This window comes from Drosophila novamexicana, unplaced genomic scaffold (genome assembly GCF_003285875.2).
Source record: "Drosophila novamexicana strain 15010-1031.04,08,12 unplaced genomic scaffold, DnovRS2.1 tig00000932-arrow-arrow-pilon, whole genome shotgun sequence".
Lineage (NCBI taxonomy): Eukaryota > Metazoa > Arthropoda > Insecta > Diptera > Drosophilidae > Drosophila > Drosophila novamexicana.
Genome location: NW_020824832.1, coordinates 1365688 through 1388312, shown reverse-complemented (window position 1 = coordinate 1388312; position 22625 = coordinate 1365688). Strand labels below are relative to the sequence as shown.

Genomic DNA, 22625 nt, shown 5'->3' with positions numbered 1-22625 from the left:
GGAAATGGATATGTCCACGACTTCAAATATATTTTATCCAAAGAATGAGCTCTAAGCTTCTCCTTTTTCTGCCCGTTCGAAAAATTTGGAACTAGATTTTAATGGAATGAAATAACGATATGGTCGTGCTCAAATTGCATGAATTATCCTGATAATCGCACGCATTAATGTATGTGGTTCAATTTGCCACTTCCCTAAGGTGCCTGAAAATGAAACGAGTTACAATACGTTTCAATCGTTGATTTTGCTCACACTCCGGACTTTGACTTGGGAATGGCTTAGGCTTAAAGGATTTGTCAGTTTAGTTATTAAAAACTCATTTGTGCCACACACACACACACTGACACACTCTTGTATGTTTGAATGGTCCCTGCTTCGACAAGGCTTTGAAGGCAGGGATACGAACTGGGCTCCGAGGCCACTCACTGGGTGTGCGTATGCTTTTGAGTATGTTTGTGTGTGTTTGAGTGTGTGAGTGTGTGTGTTGTTGGCTGCTCAGCTTATTGAGGCTTTCACTTCGATTTAACGCTAACACATATCGCTGGAGAATGCTATTTCTTTTTTTTTCTTTTTGTTTTGCTCAGTGCATTTACTTTTGCGTCTGAGTCCGGCTGCTGCTTCTTTTTCATTGAGCCTTCTGCTGCTCCTGCTGTTGACCAAAGCGAGCACTAAGTGCGCCTGTGTGCGTACGTGTGTGTGCCGGGTGTCAGTATGTGTGCTGCAATTGTGCTGTGTGTATATTTGCCTTAGAATTCCCCAAATTGTAATTTTATAGCAGCGTCATTGCCCAAATGCCCAAATAGACTTTGGCCAGCGCTTGCCGGCCAACTTTTTATGCCGGCCAACACTTGAAGGAACTTTTTCCCTTTTTGCGTTCTCTCCCTTCTGCGTTTTACTTTTCCTTTATTATTATTTCTCTTCTTTTTTTTGGCACTGGCTCGACTCTTACGGACTACACTGTTTTTGGCTCTTTTACGTCTAGCATTTCAGCTTTGGCTGTCTCTGCCCAATTCGATTTAGTCTGCTGCCAACTAAATGCAATTGCATTGCCATTGGCCACGTTTTCTCTAGATATCTCTATTGCTCCCTTTCTATCTCTCTCTCTTTCTGCTGCTACTGCTTTTAAAGTATATACCCTGTAATATATTCTTGGCTGAGTATATATTGATTTTTGTGCAATATTAATAGCTGTTTAAATAATTTGGAGACAACAAAGGTTGACATGTTTGTAAATACTGAACTGAGAAAATTTTAGATCTTAGCGATAGATAGCTAAAAAGCTCGATGTATTAAATAGGTAAATTGCCGACTTAAGTCGCATTTCACGTGCCGATATATTCCTTATTCGCAATTGACCTGTCCGTGCCGATAAAACAGTCTTTTATCCAAAGTTGGGCAATAACATTTTAAAAAATCACAATCTAGACTAAAGACGTGCTGAGGAAAATTTATAAAATAACATATTACAAATATGTGCAATAGCATTCAAGTAAATTCAGATGGCAAAGTTAGCGCCTAACTGAACAATTCATTCCCTTCGTTTGAAGCAAGCGCGCCTACATCCTTCTATAAAATGAGGAAGTATCCACATATAACTTTTAATAATATATATCTATATATTGTATCCAGATTTCTAAAGTTTTTAAGAATTTTTACGATGACCACAAGAAACATTTAATAAATATAATAATAGGTAAATAATAAATATAATGCCAATGTGCAGTCGAAATCTATCGGAAAAATATAGATTAAATGGAAACTGTTTTTAATAAACTGAATAAAGCTAAAAAAAGATTTAAAAAGGGAAATGTCGTTAAAACCAGCAATAAATATTTATATAATATATATTATATCTAGATTTCTATTTTTATGTCTAGATTGTGATTTCTTATTATGATCACAAGAAGTAATTAAGAAAATTCAATTGAATTCAAATATATTAAGATTATCAATAAATAAAATTCGATTAGACTAGCTAGTTCCTGTAGGAGACCATATGTATGTATATACAGACACACACAAAAGTATTGGCACAGCAAGCATCTACTTTGTACGCATTTTGCGACCGTTTGTGGTAACAAATATCCATCCAAATTATTTATCCTGTATAAACCAGTTAGTTTTCAACAAAAATCAGTTAAAGTTTTGTAACAAAAAAATATCAGTAATTTTATTAAATTATTTAAATAAAAGTATTGGCACACTTCGTTTTTACTCGATTTATTTTTATGCTTTTACCCATCTGGCAACGCTCTTAGCAAGAACGTGTGTTGCAACCCACCGTTATTTGAAATCATAGATATTTGTCGAATTTAGACTTGTATGCTTATGTATATCTGATGTGGAAAATTGCTTTCTTTTAATGTGGCTAAAAGTGTTTTTTATGATAGTCCTTATTTATGCTCTAGTAGGAAAAGCCTATGAGATTGTAAATCTTACCATTTAGGAGTCGAAATTGAAAATAATATTGGAACATAATTGTGAAATGATAATAATTGTGTATTATATAGATGCAGAATCGTTTAATGCACAATATACTATTATTATTATTATTATTTATATTTTTATTTGTTTTGCCTCAAATCAGGCAGCAACTTTGGGCTAAAACATGTAAGGGAGGGTGTTTGGAGGCCTACTAATTATTTTAACTCAATATTATACATAAATCAAGAGTCTACCAAATTAAATTGCCACTCGAAACATGCCCAAGACAACATGTTTTTGTTAGTGGCCAGCCGAAGGTAAAAGTTGCCGTGGCAAACTTCTTAAAAGGACTTAAGAAGCGATTCAATAAACTATCAGTTTTTAAGAAAATTATATTGTAAAGATAATGATATATTAAAGGAAAGAAATAAGCCAGAAGCATAATTAAAACAGCTACAACAACAATTAAGCGCGTACTAGCTTAAGGTATAATGCATAAAGTATATAAAGTATATATATGCAAGTGTTTATATGTATATCCGAAATCTGTTTGAAATGTGCTTTAATTAAACACCAAACATGTTTGATATAGTTGAAAAGTTGCTTGAAATAGATTCTGTGTTGCACAAACAGCTCAATTAAAAAGTTTTTAATTTATTTTTAATGCACACAGCACGCCTGTTTAAAGGGCATTAGCAAGTCGTTGATCGGCGTGTTTTACATAATCTATGGGATTACTTGCTAAACTTGTGTTTGCTTCGCGCTTGGCTCTCTAAAATGTGTGGCCTGCGGCCTGTACGTCTGATTTCGAATCGGAACTAAATGCAGAGCCTGTTCCACTGCCTAACGACTTTTGGCTGTTTAAAAGAGCAGCAGCAGCACTTGTAGTTGCAGCTGGCAGAGTAACTGGACTCATCCTGTTGCATGCCGTCGGGCAGCCGACATTTTGCGTTTAGATATCAGTCGGGTTGGCTGTGGAATGAGCATATTATAGTTCAAGTTGAAGCGAATATTTTATTTAAAGCTTAATTTAGCTGGCATCATCAAACGGGCAGCGGGCAACTGGCAACTGGCAACTGTTGGACCAACCGATGAAGCCAACACACAGCCAACGGCCGCATGCAATTTTTGTTTAGAAATTGCAATTGGAATTTCATTCCGTAGCGAGCAACAGGAACTTTGCAACACTTTGCCGCATATAAATCAACTTTAAATTAAATGCTCGTCGGCAAATCGGTATCAAAAATGTCGCTGCAACAATACAGTAAAAGTCGTTTATTTAGCTGCCGGCACCGATCGCATTTGGCTAAATTGTGTGCCAAATCGAGTTGCTGCAGAGTGTGGTCCGTACGGACATGTTCCAGCCAGTGGCCGTTGCTTGCAGCCTTGCAAAATGCTGCTCCTGCTGCTGCTGCTGCGGGTCTCTCGATAGGCAACGGAAGCTCAAACAAATAGTCAACGAGTTGACACACACACAGAAGCACGCACACACTGACCGAAAACTATAAGTAATATCCTCTTTTGCGCCGGGCGTGGCCAGCATAAGATTTAATCGCAAAAAAAAAGAAAAAAAAGAAGAAGAACCAGAAGTCGGAGAGATATGGGTTTGAAAAACATGTTCATTATGCAACAATACGAACGCGAATTGCTGCTGTTACCACATGGCCCCGCCCGCTTGCCACATGCTGTGGCAACTATCTATGTTGCCCCCAACTGTAGCTTTGACTACGGCGCCTGCAGCTGCTCCTAGCAGCAGCTCCTGCAGCAGCACTTCTCCTCACATACACATACAATCACACATACACACACACACACACACATGTACAAGCACTTACATACATTTACTTATGCGCTTTGCTTGAACTTTGTTCACAGGTTCGCCACAGCCCACATATCGCTGGCTCAAGGATGGAATACCCGTTGCCGATTATTCATCCAGTCAATTTTATCGCATTCACATCACCAAGCGCGAGGATGCCGGCAGCTATCAGTGCATTGCCAGGAACGAGGCTGGTTCGATTTTCAGTGAAAAGAGCGACGTTGTTGTTGCCTGTAAGTACACACAGACCCACACATACACACACGCACAACCAGACCTGGGAGTGCGGGTTGTGGGTGTGAGTTGCTATTTATATTTACATTAGCTGCTTCTGTCGGGGTATATTATTTGGCCAGTTATCGTATGTCTTTGTTTCCCAAAACAAAGTTCCATCTTCGCTAAGCCTAAGCCTAAGCCTAAGCCTAAGCGCTAAGCCATTTTAATTAGCCGGCTGGTCACTGTGTGTGAAAATTATTGTAACTAACTATCTCTGTATTATACATTGGCATATTTCGGACCTAATTCCCATATCAGGCACTCCCACACACACACAAACTGCGCATTGTAAGCCGCTTGGCCAATGGCTTTGTCGCTTTTGATGCCGCCAATGTATGGGCTCAAAGGCTTCAAATGCCGTTAATTGAAAATCATCTTGCCCGCGTCTAAAGGCTCAACGCGCTCATTAAAGCATTAATAATAGAACAATTAAATTGGCTGACTAACTGGAAGATACTCAACTTGAATACGAACTTCTTCCTTCTTTGCACACGCTCACACTCGCACGCAAACTGTGTTTCGTGCTAACTCTGTTCTCACACTATGATCGATGTTTATAGTCCGATCGTTATGACTACTTTCTGAGCTACATACAATCGTAAAATAACTTTTTTCTTTAATTTTTAGGGTGTGAAATATGTTTGAATCTAAATAACAATGAAACATAATTTTCGAGATATGGTCAGGGACCCTAAACTGAAAATAGATATATATCAATTGTGTAGAAACGGACAGAGCTGTAGATGATTTGAAAACAACTTTACCTGCGCAGCAATAAGACAGACCTTCGTCCTATACTTAAGTCTATTATAGTCTCTGAGATATAAGGATTTATTCCAGTGTTTCTTATTGGTTTAAAGATATTTACGTATGTTGTATTCCAGCTATAACTTAGGTCTTAATGAAAGTAAAAGTTAGCTGAAATCTCGTCCAAGACGCAGTATTTTATATTATACTTTAAGGCGTTTGATCCCAGTGATAGTTTTATTCCAATGTTCTCTATTGGCTTCCACTTGTTCACGTATGTTTTATCGTACCTATGTATGTACATACATATATGCGTTATATGCCTGTTGCTGTGCAAAGCTCTGCTATCCTTTTCCATTCAATTTCAATGGGTACTGTCATCAAAAGGTCTTTGTACAACAATTTATAGCTCGAATAAATATATTCATATAATTGTTAAGCTATTTTCTCTGTGAACAAAAAAGCGAAAACCGGATCTGTGCAGCGTTAGGTAAATCAGTTAGATAAGCTGGCATTAAGCAGAGCCCTCCTATCGCTTTGTCCACAATCATGCAACTACACATGACCACAGCTGAATCGATTGAATATTTATAAATAGCTACGGGCAACAATTAGCTAAGCTCATAGTTATGTCATACCAGCTGTATTTAAATGGCATCCTTAGACAAAAGGAAAACACCTAACTATTAATTATATGTTGTGGCAAAATATTATGCTAGCGTGCATGCTTATTAAAAAATTTGACATTTTTATATATAATTACGAGTAGGCGTCAAATGACAGACAAAAAAAAATAACCAAAAACACACACGTTGATTAAGGGCATTCCTACTTATATGCGGGGCAAATTATAGCTCTGTCTAAATGATAAACTTTTAACGTATTTACCTTAAAAGCCAAAAGAAAAACTGTGAACCTTGAGAGGCATCTAAGCTGAAGACGAACTTTTTAATACTTTAATAAAATTTCCAGCACACATTTTCCACACTTTTGAGCTGCACTCAAAATCCCAAGAAGACTTCAAACTTGTACACGAACTTGTGCCGTAGCCCACTTCAATGCACTACTTAGAAATTCTGTAAATATTTTCCACATAACCAACCGATTAGTTCCATAGGTTTCATTCCAGTGTTGCTTACTTACAGAACAGACATGTGAATGTGGCTAATAGGTGATTGGCATATACATTTTTACCTATGTTTCATTCCAACGTACAATTAAGTCTGGACAAACGGTATCTTAACTTAATAGGAATTTGTATAAAAGTATGGGATCGAAATTGCTTACTTTCAAGATTTTGTTCAAGCAAATGTTCAATTCCAGTGTTCCTTAAATATTTCCACCTCTTTTTTAACTCCAGCGTACGAATAAGTCTGGAAAAACTAAAGAAAGCTAAGAACATGTATAAATGTAATATATTGAAATTGTTTACTTTCACAGTTTTATTTAAGCGTTCCGTTCCTGTGTTTCTTACTAGCTTAAAGATTTCGGCGTTCCAGTGTTCCTTAGTTATGAAACGCACTTTCTGGCGGATGATGAAAACAAACATGATTTGAATACAAACAAAATAGAAACTCAGCTTTGCGCTCCCGAACTTATGCTACAATTTTTTAAAAGTAATTTGTGAAACAATATTTGTTGATAAAAGCAACCGCAGCAGAATTGTTGTTGTAACAATTTGTAGCTAATGAAACCTAATTGCTTATTAAGCCAACATCATTTAGAAGCTGTTAATTAATTTTAGATACATTTTCGCAATGGTAAAGTACTTAAGAGCAATTAGATTGCGCCGTAATCGGATCCAATCATGGACAAGGGGCAGCTTCAGGGCCTTAGCCGACTCCGGTTGAAGAGTCGTCAAGTGCAGCAAAAGTGTCAACTTTCAACTCGGCATGTGGTGGGTGGCACAGGGACTTCAAGCTGGCAATTGGGGGCAGGTTTGCTAATCAAAAGCCTGTCACAGCGGCAACAACAATATCGACTTGGCTTGTGTACATACATATATAGCTGCTAATTTTTCTTTAATGCGAACTTAATTACAACAACAGCAGCAACAACAGGGGCCAGCATTGTGGCAATAGGGTCACAGAGCAAGTAACGTTCAATTAGAGAGCAGTAAGTGTGACAAACACACACACAGAGAAACACGCACACCCACAGTGGGAGACCGAGAAAGAGTCTGAGCGACACTTGAGCTGTGGTTCATATGTGAGTGTGTGCATATATATGTGTGAGTGTGTGTGTGTGTGTGTGTGTGCACACATTACCCAACTGCTTGAACCTAATAAATCGAGCTCTTGACAAGCTGGTGACCTTCTTTTCGGGCACACCAACCAAGAAGCTGACGAGCTTGATAATCACGATGCCGTCGCTGATGATGATGATGATGATGATGATGATGATGATGATGGCGATGATGGCGACAACTCGTGTGCTCGAAAGGAGTGGCCCAAGACGGCGCTGACTTGACTTGTAGCGGCGTCTTGAGCACTTAATTAATTGTAAGAGTGCGCTTAAACTGAACTAATAACCTTTAGAGCTCAGTGCCCGCTCGCTCATAGCTGCTATATAGACGGTTTTTGGGGGTGGCACTAGCAGCCCAGCCAAATAGAGTCCAGGAGAGGGGCGCCAGGGGCAGGGGAGGCGTGTGTTACTGTGCTGTGCCCCTTGATAAGAGGTTAAACAAAATTGCCAGCCCGTAGGCCAGGCCGGTTCGCTGCTTGATTCAATTAGCTTGCGTGACACAAGAGCATATTGGCGAGGGGGTGGGAGGGGCTGTCTGCTTCGAAGTTGAGGGTAGGCGTAGAAGATCTCAGGTCACTGGCGGCTATTAAATTCTAATTGGGCCTACTTAAAAAAAAAAAGAAGGAATATAAAGCATTCTAAGTTTTTAAGGTTTTGAACCAGGCACGTTCAATTCGAATACCTGATACTCCACATTCACGAACTCAGGTTTGGGCTCAAACCTTGTTTTATCATATTGAAATCTAAATATGGTTTGTTTCCGGTTTCAGTTCCGCTTTTTGTCGATCTGTTTTATCTTCGAACTCAGATTCTGGGTCAAACCTTGGTTTTTAATATTTCAAGAAATATGTTGTTTGGTTCGGGTTTCATTTCTACTTTTTATGTGTCACAAAGTTTGGTCCAAAGAAAGAATATTTTGGGATATCGAAACAGAGCTGGCCTTTTTTTTCTCACAAAGCACATATCGATCTTCATACTCAGCTTTTGGCCATTTGTTCTTCTATATTTTTCAGACATGGGCATCTTCGAGAATATCACCGAGGGTCGTTTAACGGTTGTCAGCGGTCACCCGGCCATATTTGATATGCCGGCGATTGATTCGGTGCCGAAGCCATCTGTCATTTGGCAAACGGAGGAGGGTCCACTCAACTATGAGATCAAATATGCCGTCACCCAGGCGAATCAGCTGATTGTTTTGAGCGCCGATGAGAGCGATCGGAAGGCGTATCGTGCACGTGCCATGAACACACAGCTGGGCAAGGAGGAGATGAGTGCGTTTGTCCATCTGAATGTCACTGGTGATCCCTATGTGGAGGTGGCGCCCGAGATAATCGTGCCGCCGCAAGATCTCAAACTGAAGCGCGGCGAGGGCGTGGCCGAGCTGCAATGCATTGCCAATGCACGACCACTGCACGAACTGGAAACGATCTGGCTGAAGGATGGCCAGCCCGTTGAGAATGCCGGCATATCGCACACCCTGAACGATCCATGGAACCGCACCCTGGCCCTGCTGCAAGCCAATAGCTCGCATTCTGGCGAGTACAGCTGCCAGGTGCATTTGCGCAGCGGTGGCTATCAAACGGTTACGGCTACCGCCCGTGTTCAGATCATAGAGCCGCCCATGTTTTTTACGGCCATGCGTGCCGAGACTTTTGGCGATTTTGGCGGTCAGGTGATGTTGCCCTGCGATGTGGTCGGAGATCCCACGCCCCAGGTTCAATGGTTTCGCAACGCTGAACCCATCGAGGTGCAGTTACAAACTGGCGGGTAAGTGGAAATACTAAGAGTATACTAATGTCATATATAGAGAGGAAATGTTGAGTCAAGTGTTGTAAGTCGCCTTTTAGTGCCTGATCTATTAGTGCCTAGCAAAAAGAGGGTATACAAATCGAGTTAGAAATTAGTATTGTCAAGACTTAGTACTGCAAATCTTTTTTAGAATGCGTTTTCTAACGCGCACTTTAAGCGTATCAACAGAAGAAAGTGCTTAGCAACACCGTATGGAAGCGTTTAACAGCACGAATAAAGTCGTTTTGAAGTGTTAAGTGTTGTGCAACACAGGCAAATGCACTCAACTGTTTGATTCATGGAACGATGAAAACTGTACTTCAGACTATTACAACACCTTTTAGCTAAACATTAAAATATTAGAAATATATAGGAGCTTAAACTGTTGAATAAAGTATATTAAATTGGAATTCTGAATAGCTTACAAGAAGTTTTGTGAACAGAAAAAAATTGTTTGAATATGCCAGCAAAGCTATTTCATACGCATATTAAACGTAGAGCTAGAGCTCGTAATCTCAACGAGAGTTCCTTTTATTTTTTGTGCTTCCATCTAATAGATGTTAATCATATTTCAGATACACGCTGAAAGCTGATAATACGTTGATAATTAAAAAACTGACGCTGGAGGATGAGGGCATGTTCCAATGCCTGGCGAGCAATGAGGCGGGCGAGAAATCTGCCTACACCTGGCTGCGTGTGAAAAGTAAGTCAAGTGCGTTGCCACTCAACCATGTGGAATCGAACAAATCATTCATTTGATTCCGGCTGTAAGCCTATATACAAACCAACTAATCGCCCCCGCCCTTTCCCTCCCTTAACATTTTTGGAGCGCGCCTGAACCATTTTAATACTAAAACGGTGCCTTCTCTCTCTCTCTCTCGCTGTTACTCCCCATTTAACTGTCATACATTGTCTCTGTCTACTCATACGAAACCTAACATATATATATATATATATATATATATATATATATATATATATATATATATATATATATATATATATATATATATATTCTCATAACTACATCGAACTAATCCCAAATACAAAAAAAAAAAAAAAAAAAAGCAGCTACAACTGAAGCGGCAGCTTTGCTGCAGCCGCGCGTGAAGCGTTTGGCGCAGCCGCGCATATTGCGAGTGAGAGCTTCGCATGCCGGCATGGGCATGAGCGCGAAATATCCCAACAGGGGCATGGGCAACGGCACGGGCAATAAACGCAAGGAATTTCGCTTTGGTATGGGCATCAATAATGCATAAAAAAAAAAAATAAACTCACTGCAAGAATTAAAATGCACCTCAAAAAACAAAAGTTACATGTAATTCGTTTAAACATAAAGAAACACGTTCAATGCGTGTTATTCTTTATATATTTTTGTAGTATTTTATTTATATTTATTTTTTGTTTGTATTTATCAAATACTGCACGCACAATGCACTTGACTTGCATGAGAAGCATTCAAATCGCACTCATTTTTTATGCTCGTTTAATAGTCGCGCTCAGCACTCACTTATTCATCAGACAAGCGAGTGCCCCCGCACACCACCCCGCACACCACATCACACCACACCGCACCGCCCCCCCTTAGCTGGTTTAACTGCAACATAACTGTGGCAATTTGTTTGGTGTTTATGGAGAATTTTTAATGCTTCATTATGCGCTCGTATTTATCAACATTATTATCAGCCACATTCATATGAGTGTCTCAATTGTTGTTATAGTAGTTAATTTAATAGTTAGCTAGTTAGTTAGTTAGTTGGTTAGTTAGTTGCACACACACTTTCTCTAACGTTAGAAGCTCAACGTGAACTGGCAATTAAACAATTGACAGTTAATGTCTAGTTGATAATCTGCACTTACTATTTTGTATATATTTTTATACCCTGAACCAATTAAAAATGGGTATAAGGGTATATTGTATTTGTGCGAAAGCCAAATGTATGTAACAGGCAGAAGGAAGCATCTCCGACCCCATAAAGTACATATATTCTTGATCAGCATCAATAGCCCAGTCGATCTAGCCATGTCCGTCTGTCTGCCTGTCCGTCCGTCCGTATGTATGAACGCAAGGATCTCAGAACCTATAAGAGCTAGAGACTTGAAATTTTAGATGTAGGTGCTCCTAGTTCCCGCGCAGATCGAGTTTGTTTCTGATAATCGATAACTTACTCCGTTTCCAAGCAATCGGTAATCGATATCCTGTTTTTGGGGCAATTTTGGTAAATAATAAGAGCTAGTCACCAAACTTGACATATAGCTTCTAAATAGAATATATATATGCATTTGATGTTGGAAAAAGAGGGTTCAGGGTATCCCCTAGTCGGGAGCTCCCGAGTAGAACCTCTTGTTTAAATATGGAAATTAACAAGCTTTCTTTGTTAGCTATTCACTATTCGGACACAGTCCACGGTCTATGGCAAATGTCATCAAATATTATTTTTAATTTGTATTTAGTTTTATTTCATGTGTTTCTTGACGCTTGTAATTCTCAACCTGTTAAAGATTTGCATAGCTGTCAACAATATGTTATATAATTCTAGAGTATATTCTAGTAGTATCTACTTATAATAATATCATGGGTTATACTTTCTGCTCATATAACCTCGCTAGTTATTATTTAAATTACAAACATTTGCTGCTGCGAATCTTATCTGATTATTAAAGCTTCTTATTGGACTTAAAACTTGTTGTTGGGTTAATTGACTTGAACGGCTTACAATGTCTAGTTGTCAGGCGTTTGAACTGCCTTAGAGCTAATCGGCAACTGCTTAAAGTTCTTCTTTGCATCAGATTGCACCATAATTATTTAAAGTATATTAATTTTAAATATGAAAAGCTCAGCTTAAAGGGAGATACATAGCTGTTTAAGACCCAACTATTTGTCAGCGCTTCTTCTACTCCATAAGTATGTTGATACATCAGGCAATGAGCGTGTATTAAGCACAATATAAATATGCATTATTTATGTTTAATATTGGCACAGTTACTAATAATAAAAATAACTATTATTATTATTAATATTGCGTGCATTATTTGAAGGCCTTGCATATTCATGGAAATTCTTGAGAATTGTTTGCCTTCTCCTGTTGCGCTGAGGCACACAAGTACCGTTAAGTGCCAGCTCTTCATCAGCAGCTCGGGCAGCACTTCTATGCAACAGACTTGTGGCTAAATACAAGCACACGCACACAAACAGACATACACACATACACACACGCACACAGACACGAACGCACACCTACTTCTTGGTATTTGTGTTTGTATTTGCTGCGGGACAATTTCGCATATTAATGAATTTAATATTGCGAAAATAAAGGCAGCTAAAGGACACATGCTGAACGAACACACACACACGCACAGATATATACAGATATACATGTGTGTGTGTATACAAATATGTGCAGTTTAGCAAAGCCCTGCAGAAAATTTTGTCATGTTAATAACTTTTGGCTCATAAGTCCCAAAGTAGGGCAATAACTGAAATCGCTTTAGTTGGCCCATTACTTTTTCTGAGTTTGTAATGCAAAGGATCAGCTGTCTGCAAAATGTTTGCTGCTTAATTCATGCGTTTCTGCTTTATAAACGGGAAATGAAATCCACTTTAAAGTAATGCTGATTAATCAATTATATAAGTTATATGCACATTAGTCCAACTGTTTGCCCCGATTTACAGAGTATTTGAGGAAACTGAAATTTCATAATGGCCTAACTCTTTCGATCTTAATTCCACTCGCATGTGTGAAATGAATGAACGAAAAATGATTAAAAGACGGTTTTAAAGATATGTGCAAGAATATAATGCAACGGATTACGAACTTTGCTAAGAGTTCATAAATGCTGGTAGAATATTGAATTCTCATTTCAAAAGCTTCAATTTTCTGCCGATTGGGCTTAAACTCATTTTAAAAGCTGTTTATTACGAACTAATGAAAACGTTTTTTCGCCAATTTTGGAAATCCCATTCGTTGGGCCAAATACCCTTTATTGCAAACAAGTTTTTGTTATTTGAACGATTCTATGCATAATATTTATTAGAAACTTAATTAACTGAATGCAATAAAGACAAGCTGAAGTAGTACGGAAAAATATTTTCGCACAGTCAAATGTCTAAAATTTGCTGTAATCTTCGCCTGCAATTGTATAAAGCAATGCATATCCTGTTTTCTCTTTGAGAACCTATTACGAATACATGGCGCATAGCACGCACAATATCATGAGCAATTCTTTCAGCTGGGTCGGCACCAAAAAACATGCTATATTATTTAGCTCAACTGCCACTGCTGCCTGCCGCTGCTCAAGTTGCAAGTTTGCCAGTTGCCAGTGACTGCAGCTAAACAATTATGCATTAGAAAGTGCAACTTTTTCTGCCGTTTAAATATTTGACAAAGTGCAGTCGCTGCCGACAGCGACGGCGACGGCGACGGCGACGTTAGCAGCGGCAGCGGCAGCGGCGTTGTTTGCTTGCGCTCAACGCACACAGGCACGGACAAACAGAGCGAAATGCTGTCTCTCAAAACATTTTGCGCAAAAATGATGCTATGGCAGCATGCGGACGGTGCGGGGCGGTGCTGCATTGTGCGGTAGAGTGAAAGGGAGAGTGAATTGCAGTGAGCGGAAGCGGAAGCGGGACAGACACACTTCTTGTTCAAGTTGTTGTTTCAATTTGATGGCTCTTTAAAAACTTGAACAACTGTCATTCTGCTTGCGCTGCTTCACTTCACTCGCCCTCCTAATGCCCTCCTTCATCTCTCCCTCTCTCTCTCTCTCACTCTTTCCCACTCTCACTCGCTCTCGGTGTGTGCTGCCAAATTTGTAATATTTTTTTGGTATATTTTTATAGACACTGCCAAGCTCCGTCGACCACTTGCCATGTAAATTGGTAAATTTCGATGCATATTTCGTCGTGTTGAGTTATTCTTCCCCCCTCTCAACTCTGGCTTGTCAATGCCAGAGATTTGTCCTTGGCTAACCGCTGCTGCTGCTGCCGCTGCTGCTGCTGCACTTCATCGAGTTACAACTAGTTAAAAGATTTTGTCCTGGCCACGGCGCGGCGTTGCTTTATTGAAAAACTTTTGCCTTGAGTTAGCTCGACTGACTTTATTTTATAGCCAGACCCAGCAATTCCCTCAACCAAGCAGCCACCCCCCCCCCCCCCCCCCCCCCCCCTCGTCCAAACAGTTTAGTTCGTATCATTTCGTTTAATGTGCAGCTCACAATTTCAGTCAATTTGTTTATAATACGCATATGCCACGCCCATCTGGTTCACGTCTGTTTTAGGGCTTCGAATTGTACAATCAAACTTTGTAGATTGGGGCGTGGCATAACTGAGCCATAATCTGCTTACACCCAACCAACCCACCCCTCTCCCTGCTTGGCTTATGTTAGTAATTAAGAAACATGTTTGAACTTGGCCAAAAGTCTTTGTTTTAACCTCTTTCAGACGCAACATTAAAGGCAAATCGACTTTGATTTTCTCGATTAGCAGATAACAATCACGTTTTATAGGTAGATTTGTAAAGGTCTAATTTGTTTCGTTTAAATGTCTATTTGTTTGCTTTTAGTGTTCTGTCCAACATCTGTGTACTCAACTCCATATTCACCCTAAACATATGCCAAACTCTAGACGAACAATGATGGTTTCTAGTATTGCATTAAAGGTTTTCCTTTAAGTTTTGCGCTAATCGAAAATAAGGTTTGAATTAGCAGCAGAGCGAAAAACAATCAAAACACTTGGTCATTCTTGTTTTCTTTCTTGTCAAATAAAAAAACACCTTTAATATTATAGCACGGCTGAATTTTAAGCCAAGTTCTCCACTGAACTTCTTAAACTAGTCAATTTTTGTTCAACATTCTGAAATTTTGCCCAATATGTTTCTCATCCCATTTTAGGTGCGACTGGGGTGAGTTATAGACTGTAGTTGTGGGGATATATTAACTAGACTGCTAGATATTCAAAAAGTGGCCGCCTAACTTTCTAAAAGATTTGTTACAGACATTTAACTTTGTTTTATGCCAGAATTTTTTAATGTTTATTTGTCTTTTACGTATGTGTATACTTGTAATATATAAGTGCTTAGCTCCTTAAAGAAAAAATACACATATTTATTATGCTGAAAAATCAATTTTTCCGTCTCGTCAAATTTTAATTCAATTTCTATTTTTCCATTTTCCATTAAAAATGTATATTTTATGCTAAACGAATATTGACTAGATATATGTATTTTGTTTACATACATCTCTGTCAGTCTCTCTCTCTCTCTTTCTCTTTTCCTTTTTGTTTTACGTACACATTCCTTCCATATCCTTCGATCTATCTCGCTTTATCTATCCTACTTGCTGTTCCAATTTTGTCCATCTAATGTACAACATTTCCATATGATAAAAGATTATTGCTCTAATATTTGTTAACACGCATACTTTTAAGATGTTGCAGCAACCTTTCTCGGTGCTTCTCATATATTTCACGTGCTACCCCAAGACACTTGCGCGCTAAGTCTCGGGAGCAGTAGCTTAATGTCTTAAGCTTAAAATGTCGTCTTCAATTTGTCTGGCTGCACTTCTCAGCAATTCTCAAGGCCCTTGCTTTCTTTTTTATAGCTCTAGCCATGTCTGATCTCAGAGAGAAAAATACCGATATTCCCCAAATCGATAAATATTTTAAAAAAACGTTGTATTGCATGTGGTGGCATCCCAGTGCTGTGTGTAGGGTATCTGCCCGTCGGACACCGTCGGACGTCGACTAAAGCAGACTTACTTGTTATTCATACCGTTCTATTTATATATTTACCAATAAGTTGCTACCCCAAATGTGGCACTTGGCTACAGGGCAACAAGTGGCCAGCTAAGTCGAGCGCCCACCACATAATGGGCGGGACACGCGGTCGTGAGATGGCGAGCAGCTGGCTTGAAATAATTTTGCAGGATAGCGCGTCCTAAGCGGAGTCGTTGGTTCTTGTTCGGGTTCATAAGTTGTTTGCATTTTAATTGTGCCCACCTCTCTTTGCAAAAGTTTTGCATATTTTTGCTCTGCTACGCTTTTTCAGCTTTGTTGTATTTGTTTTTGCTGGCGCTCTTGCCGCTGTGTTAGCTTGACTGGCATAAGTTTTTTGCTTTTGGATTGCACCTGGCGCAATTAAGCACATTACCTTTGGCCCTAGCTGCCGTCGTGGCTGTTGCTGTTGTTGCTGCGCATTTTCCGGCTGCTTGAGCTGCTCGAGTAACATAATTTTGTAATTTCCCGAAACGCAAAGTGATTTTAATCGCTGCTTCCTGGCATTTTGCAGACGCTTCGCTGTTTGTCTATGTAGCTCCAAAGTTGCCGAATAACAACAACAACAACAGCAACATGAGCAACGGCAACAGCAACACACGTATTAATGAAGAGGCGGCGGCACAGGCGCTAGGCGTGGCACATTTTCCGGCACTTGACAGGCCGTAACGCGCGCACACACACACACGCACATACACTGACTGACTGACATTTCGATGCAGTCATGCAATCATTTTAAATTTAATTCACACACACGCTAACACAGCTGTAACAACAGAACAGAACACAACACAATACACGCAACGCTCAAAGTTGCTTGCTTACTTTGTGCTTGTTCTTCTTCGTGTTCTTCTCTCGTCTGCTTATGCCAACAACAGGTGGCGCCACTTGGCGGGCCCAAGACGTACGTAATTGTACATTATTTTGAGGTTACTTCAACATTGATTGGCAGCTTAACATGAGCTCCACAAAATCCTCAACCTGAATAGCACCAGCAAGAATCAAGTAAGAGGTTCTAGTCGGGAGCTCCCGACTAGGGAATACCCTGAACCCTCTTATTTCACCACTAAATGTAGTTCGCGCATCGCGCTCGTTTGAAGTAATAAAGATAAATTTAATCAAAATAAGTTCCCTTGGCAGGGTTCGAACTCGCAACTGACCGCATTACTTGCTATGCCTCTACTCAACAGTAATTTAGTATTGTTGAGGAGAAAAACGAATTAAAATAGCAGCACAGAAAACAATCGCAAATGCAATGCTGTTACTAGAATTCGTAGCAGACGCGCATAAATGTGTGTGTGTACAGAAATTCTTGGAATTTGCGCCTCATCCAATAGCGCAGTAAAACATAACTTTGGTTTTTTCTTAACCGACCTTAATGAAATTTTCTACAGTATATCTTATTGTACCATAGAATATTTATGTATTCTCAAAAAGTCAATTGCATTCAAATTGTGGCTTAAAATGGTGGGCAATACAAGTTGGGTTATTAACTTGATTTATAGCTCTGCGGTGGTAGCGGGAAGTGGCAATAGGTATAAAATGAAAGATACTTGATATATATATATAATATTCTAGAACCAACATATCAAATTTGGTAACTCTAGCTCTTAATATTTACATAATTTGCTTAAAAAACAGGATGTCGATATCGGTTTTTATCGATCGCTTGGAAACGGAGTAAGCTATCAGTTATCGGAAACAATCTCGATCTGCGCATGGACTAGGAGGACATACAGCTAAAATATCAAGTCTCTAGCTCTTATAGGCTCTGATATCCTTGCGTTTATACATACAGACAGACTGGCGGACAGACAGACGGGCATGGCTAGATCGAGTCGGCTATTGATGCTGATCAAGAATACATATACTTAAAGGGGTAGGAGATACTTCCTTCTGTATGTTACATACATTTGCACAAATACATTATACCCTTTTTACCCATTCTGTGTCCTTGAGCACGATACGATGTAGGCGAAAGCGTAGAATGTGCGTTTTCCCTGGCGACGCTGGAGGAGCATTTAGTGCAGCACTTGGACTCTCAGTTGGAAGGGCTGTTGGCAGCGGAATACCGAGGCTTAGGTTGAGCAGTGTCATCCGTGGGTTGTGTAATGGCAGGTCCAAAGGAACTTTTTGTTGGAATCTTGTCCGTATTATTTTTAGGCCACGGTCGGTGCTTGTAGATGGCTCATGGAATTCCTCATCCACCTCCTCCTCCTCCTCCCTCTGTTCCTCCCTTTTCCCGTCTGTCGTTATTTCCTTCTACTGCTGCAGCCGCCCTCTGACGGTACCTCAATCTAATCTCCATGCGCCATACTGCGCTTATCAGAAAATTCTCGCAAGGTCATTCGATGCTTTTCAGTTTTTTTTTAGCGCCGCTATCCGCAAATTAATAAGAATATTCTGAAAAGGAATCCTCAATCGGCTGATGTCCTTTTCAGAACTTTCATTTACGTTGGCAATGTCGCTGTTGGGGCTGATGGCAAGTTCGTCAACCGGTTTGCTGGCAGAATCCGATATTGCGGAGGTGGTGATCGTATCGTGGGCAGGGTCACTTTCAGGGTCAGGCAGGATCAGCTGCTGGTCGAATAACATTTGTGGCAGTAATTGCTGCTATTGTAATGCCCAGCTCACGCGTCAGAATCAGCTGCAGAATTTTCTTATTTTTGGAATTCATTAAAATTGGCTAAATGGTCTTTAATATAAGCGATATGCTAAGACATTTAAAGCCGCAGCTAGACTTAGTTGCCATACAACAATTTTAAATGCCACTTACGGGGCATTTGCAACCTGGTTGGAGTTTCTATTCCTTGCAACCAAAAGATTTGCCACAGTTTATACAAAAGAGCGTAATATAAAGCAAGCCGCAATTCCTATGCAAATGTTATGCATAACCAACTGCCAAGAGCCAGCTGCTCTTCACCTAACCAAATCCTCCCTCCTCCCGCCCATCCTTGGGCCAGCCAGGCAGGCAGGAAGGCACTTTACAGGCAAGTAATGGCAATTATCGCCGGTGCACGTCATTCCCGGCGAGCGCTTTATTATTACGGCCTTAACTTGAGGCGACCGCTTTAGTGGGTCAACTTGAAATTAATTACGAATGCCATGCACCAGCAGCAGCAGCAGCAACAACAACAGCAATAACAGCAACAACAAAAACAACAACAATAATAATAATATCAAACAACAACAAATCGTGTTGCGCCTTGCACGTGGCATGAATCGCGCTGAAGCATTGTCAAGTTTTGTGGCGCTTCCATATTAGTCGCGATTCGCAATTAGTCCTGCATGCAATTATGTTGCCATATGCCACAGCAGATATAATTTAAGTGCGCACTCATCCAGGTCGCCTCTCTTCTCACCCCCCCCCCCCCCTCCCCCTCTCTCTCTCTCTCTGTCTCACCAGCCAAAACCACGTTAGCCCACGCTCGCCTTAAAGCCGACTCAAACTCTCAAACTCTTCATTATTTCCGGCTTTCAGCAGTCGGTGGCTCCTCAAAAAAGTATGCTACAAATATGGTTTTTCTTTTCTACTTTTTCTTTCCTTTTATTGCACACGTTTCTTTAATATGCCCTTTGCGTGCACAGCCGCTCAGAGAGCGTGTGGGGGGGTTGTAGGGGTGTGGGGCAATGCCCTTTACTACATGCAGGCCTGCTTAAGCACTTTTAACACGTTAACGTGACCTCTATTCGCCTCTTAAACTGACCAAATGCATAACCGTATAAGCCACAGTCGCTGCTTTAAGCCAATAACTCAGTAGTTTTTGTCAATCAATTAATTTGGTCTCGAAAATAGCTCGACGTTTCGCGATTAGCCAAGTTGTGCAACTATTCAGTTGGCTGCCTGCCGCAAATATTTTCATGCCACGGCATCATTATCATGCCCCTTCGCTATACATCAACATTTCTGGCCAGAAATTGCTTAACATTCTGGCTAACGAGTCTTTCGCACAACACTGACATTAGCCCTTGAGCTCTTTAAAGTCATTTTCTTTTCCATTTCTTTGCCCAAGCTCTACGCAAATAAAGCACTTGGGCACTTTATGTACACACTCATATTTTATAGATTGGGATAAAAGTATGTAAACGAAAACTGTGTGTTCAGTGTGACCGGCTCAGTTAGCTCAAATGCCCAGTGTGACCGGCTGTTATCAGTCACACGTATTTACTGTTAGCCCTACAGTTCAGCGTGAATAGCTGCTGCAGCTCATTTTGATTAGTGATTCCAAATCACGCTTTTTCCGCTTGCTCAACTAAAGCGTGAATCTGTGTGATTTTAATCACAGTGAGGTCGCATCTTATTAACCTCGTATATATCTTGTACAAATCATTAACTTTTTATTAATAGTTCAAGCTCGATTTGCAGCTTATTTAAAGCCGTAATCTGAATCTATCAACGACTATGCCGTAAAAGCAACCGAAATTGAGCTATTAAAAAGCAGCTAAGTAGTTCGTAAATAGCTGGTTATCGGATTTTGACATGTCCTAGCTATAGATTTTCTCAGCCTTAGTGTGTTTGGGACAAAGTAAAAATAATTATATAAAAATCGTATACTATAGTATAATTATAATAATTACTCTATAAAAATCAACTAATGTGCCCACACACTGACCTCGCCCTCCTTCTCAGCACTGACCCTTCTCAAAATTTTGTTGGCTTCTCTGTTGTTTCCTTAATTATTTGATTGGCCTTTTATTTTTGGACAGGGTTTGCCTTAAAGAGCACTTAAGGTTAATTAAGCTGTCGGATATTCAATGCTGCACGTTAATTCCACTTAAAGCTTTGCGCCCCCCCCCCCCCTCCCCCTTCTCCACGCCCTTCCACACTCTTCCTCCCGCTCTGATCTTTTTGTTTCATTTGTTCTGTTGCACGAATTTTTGTAAGTTTTGTGGAATTATATCAAAGTCTTTGGAAAGATTTACGTTCTAGTTAAGCGCTGAGCTATAAACTAATATTTGTAAATGATATATTTATATTTTTAATCAGCAGCACAGCTCTGTCTATATACATATAGCCATATCTGTATAATCGTCTATATATAAACTTAGATAACCGGTTAACGAGATAACTGATATTCTACGAGCACAGAACTATATACTTCTATATGTAAACATTTGTTTAAATATCTGTTTATTTGACATTTTTGAATACAACTCTTTTCAAATATTATCTTGCTGTAGGTTCGTGTCCTTATAATTTAACAATTTTCCCAGTGAATCGCATGACGGTCCTCTACTTTTCGCCGCAAGCCATTAAATTTCATGTACACACACACAACCAAACACACTTGCATATACGTACACACAGAGCACTTAATATCTTAATGTAAAAAACACACAGAAATTTTTATTGTAATTTTATGCACTTATTTACATAAGCGGAGTTAAAATGAATGCATCATATGAAATAATTACATTATTACTTTTGCTGCGATTCGAGCCGCGTAAGTGGCAACGACTATAAAAAAGGAAAGAAAACAAAAAAACATTGCCAAATGTGCGACTCAATAAATAATTGGTATTAACTTTTGACATTGCCAGAGTTTAAGTTTAATTGTCTGCCTGGCAGCAGCCACAAAAATCTCGCACTTGGCGAACTTGAAGGCAGCCTTAGTTGAATTATTTTGGGATTGAAGTGAATGGGAACCTTTCGAAATTTAAACGTTATACTCCTCTCATCTAAATTTAACAATAAGTTGCAATATTCACACATTCCTTGAGCTACTGAGTTGATAAGTTAAGGCTAGCTTATCAAAGCTCGTAAATGGTCTAAAAGTCGTATTTTAAATATTTAAAATAGTACTCAATGCTTAAGTTGAAATTAAATGTTTCTCATTGACAAACTCCAATCATAAATCAATCGAATCCACAAATTGAAACGTGTGGAAAAGGAACAGAACAGATAAGTTAATAAGTGACTCATATGAACACAATGTCAACTAACTAAGGAGCCAATGCGATTAAGTCGTTGCCAGATAGCCTATAGAATAGCAGCAAACGTTAATTATGGTCTTATGTAAATTAACAGTATGTTATCTAGCTAAAGAGCAAACCAGCCTTAGGCGTTGCCAGATGGTTGCATTGCTAATATTATTTTCTTGGGCGGCTCTAAGTATACCAACACTTAATAATTTGCAGTTTGTGGGCATAGAATCAAATATTGAAACACTCATAGCCGCTAAGTAACACATTTACACCCCCCAAACACACACCCAACACACACTCAAACACAGTAGCACACACATAAGCATGTTTGCATGACTGCCACGTATTTACCTTTGACTTGAACACACATACATATGCGGCATCACAAAATTACCCACACCTTTACGCATCGATTGCGGCTCAGTTTGCTAAATACTCAACATTCGATCATCCATCCACAGCCACAGCCCCAGTGATGGAGCAGCCGCCACAGAATGTGACCGCACTGGATGGCAAAGATGCGACCATTTCATGTCGGGCCGTCGGCGCACCGAATCCTAACATAACCTGGATTTATAATGGTGAGTGCCACGAATTCTCCTACTGCACGCTTTAGATGTAGTTAATGCTAAT

At 39.8% G+C, this 22625-nt stretch overlaps 1 protein-coding gene across 1 annotated transcript in view; it reads left to right on the top strand.

The window, feature by feature from the left end:
• The window catches only part of LOC115765097 (protein sidekick), a 75960-nt gene that overhangs the window by 41623 nt on the left and 11712 nt on the right, over positions 1 to 22625 (top strand). The window contains exons 3-6 of the mRNA XM_030708481.1: positions 4300 to 4476; positions 8524 to 9277; positions 9874 to 10001; positions 22454 to 22573. Coding sequence (XP_030564341.1) covers positions 4300 to 4476; positions 8524 to 9277; positions 9874 to 10001; positions 22454 to 22573 — 1179 coding nt within the window. The remainder of the gene's footprint in view (positions 1 to 4299; positions 4477 to 8523; positions 9278 to 9873; positions 10002 to 22453; positions 22574 to 22625) is intronic.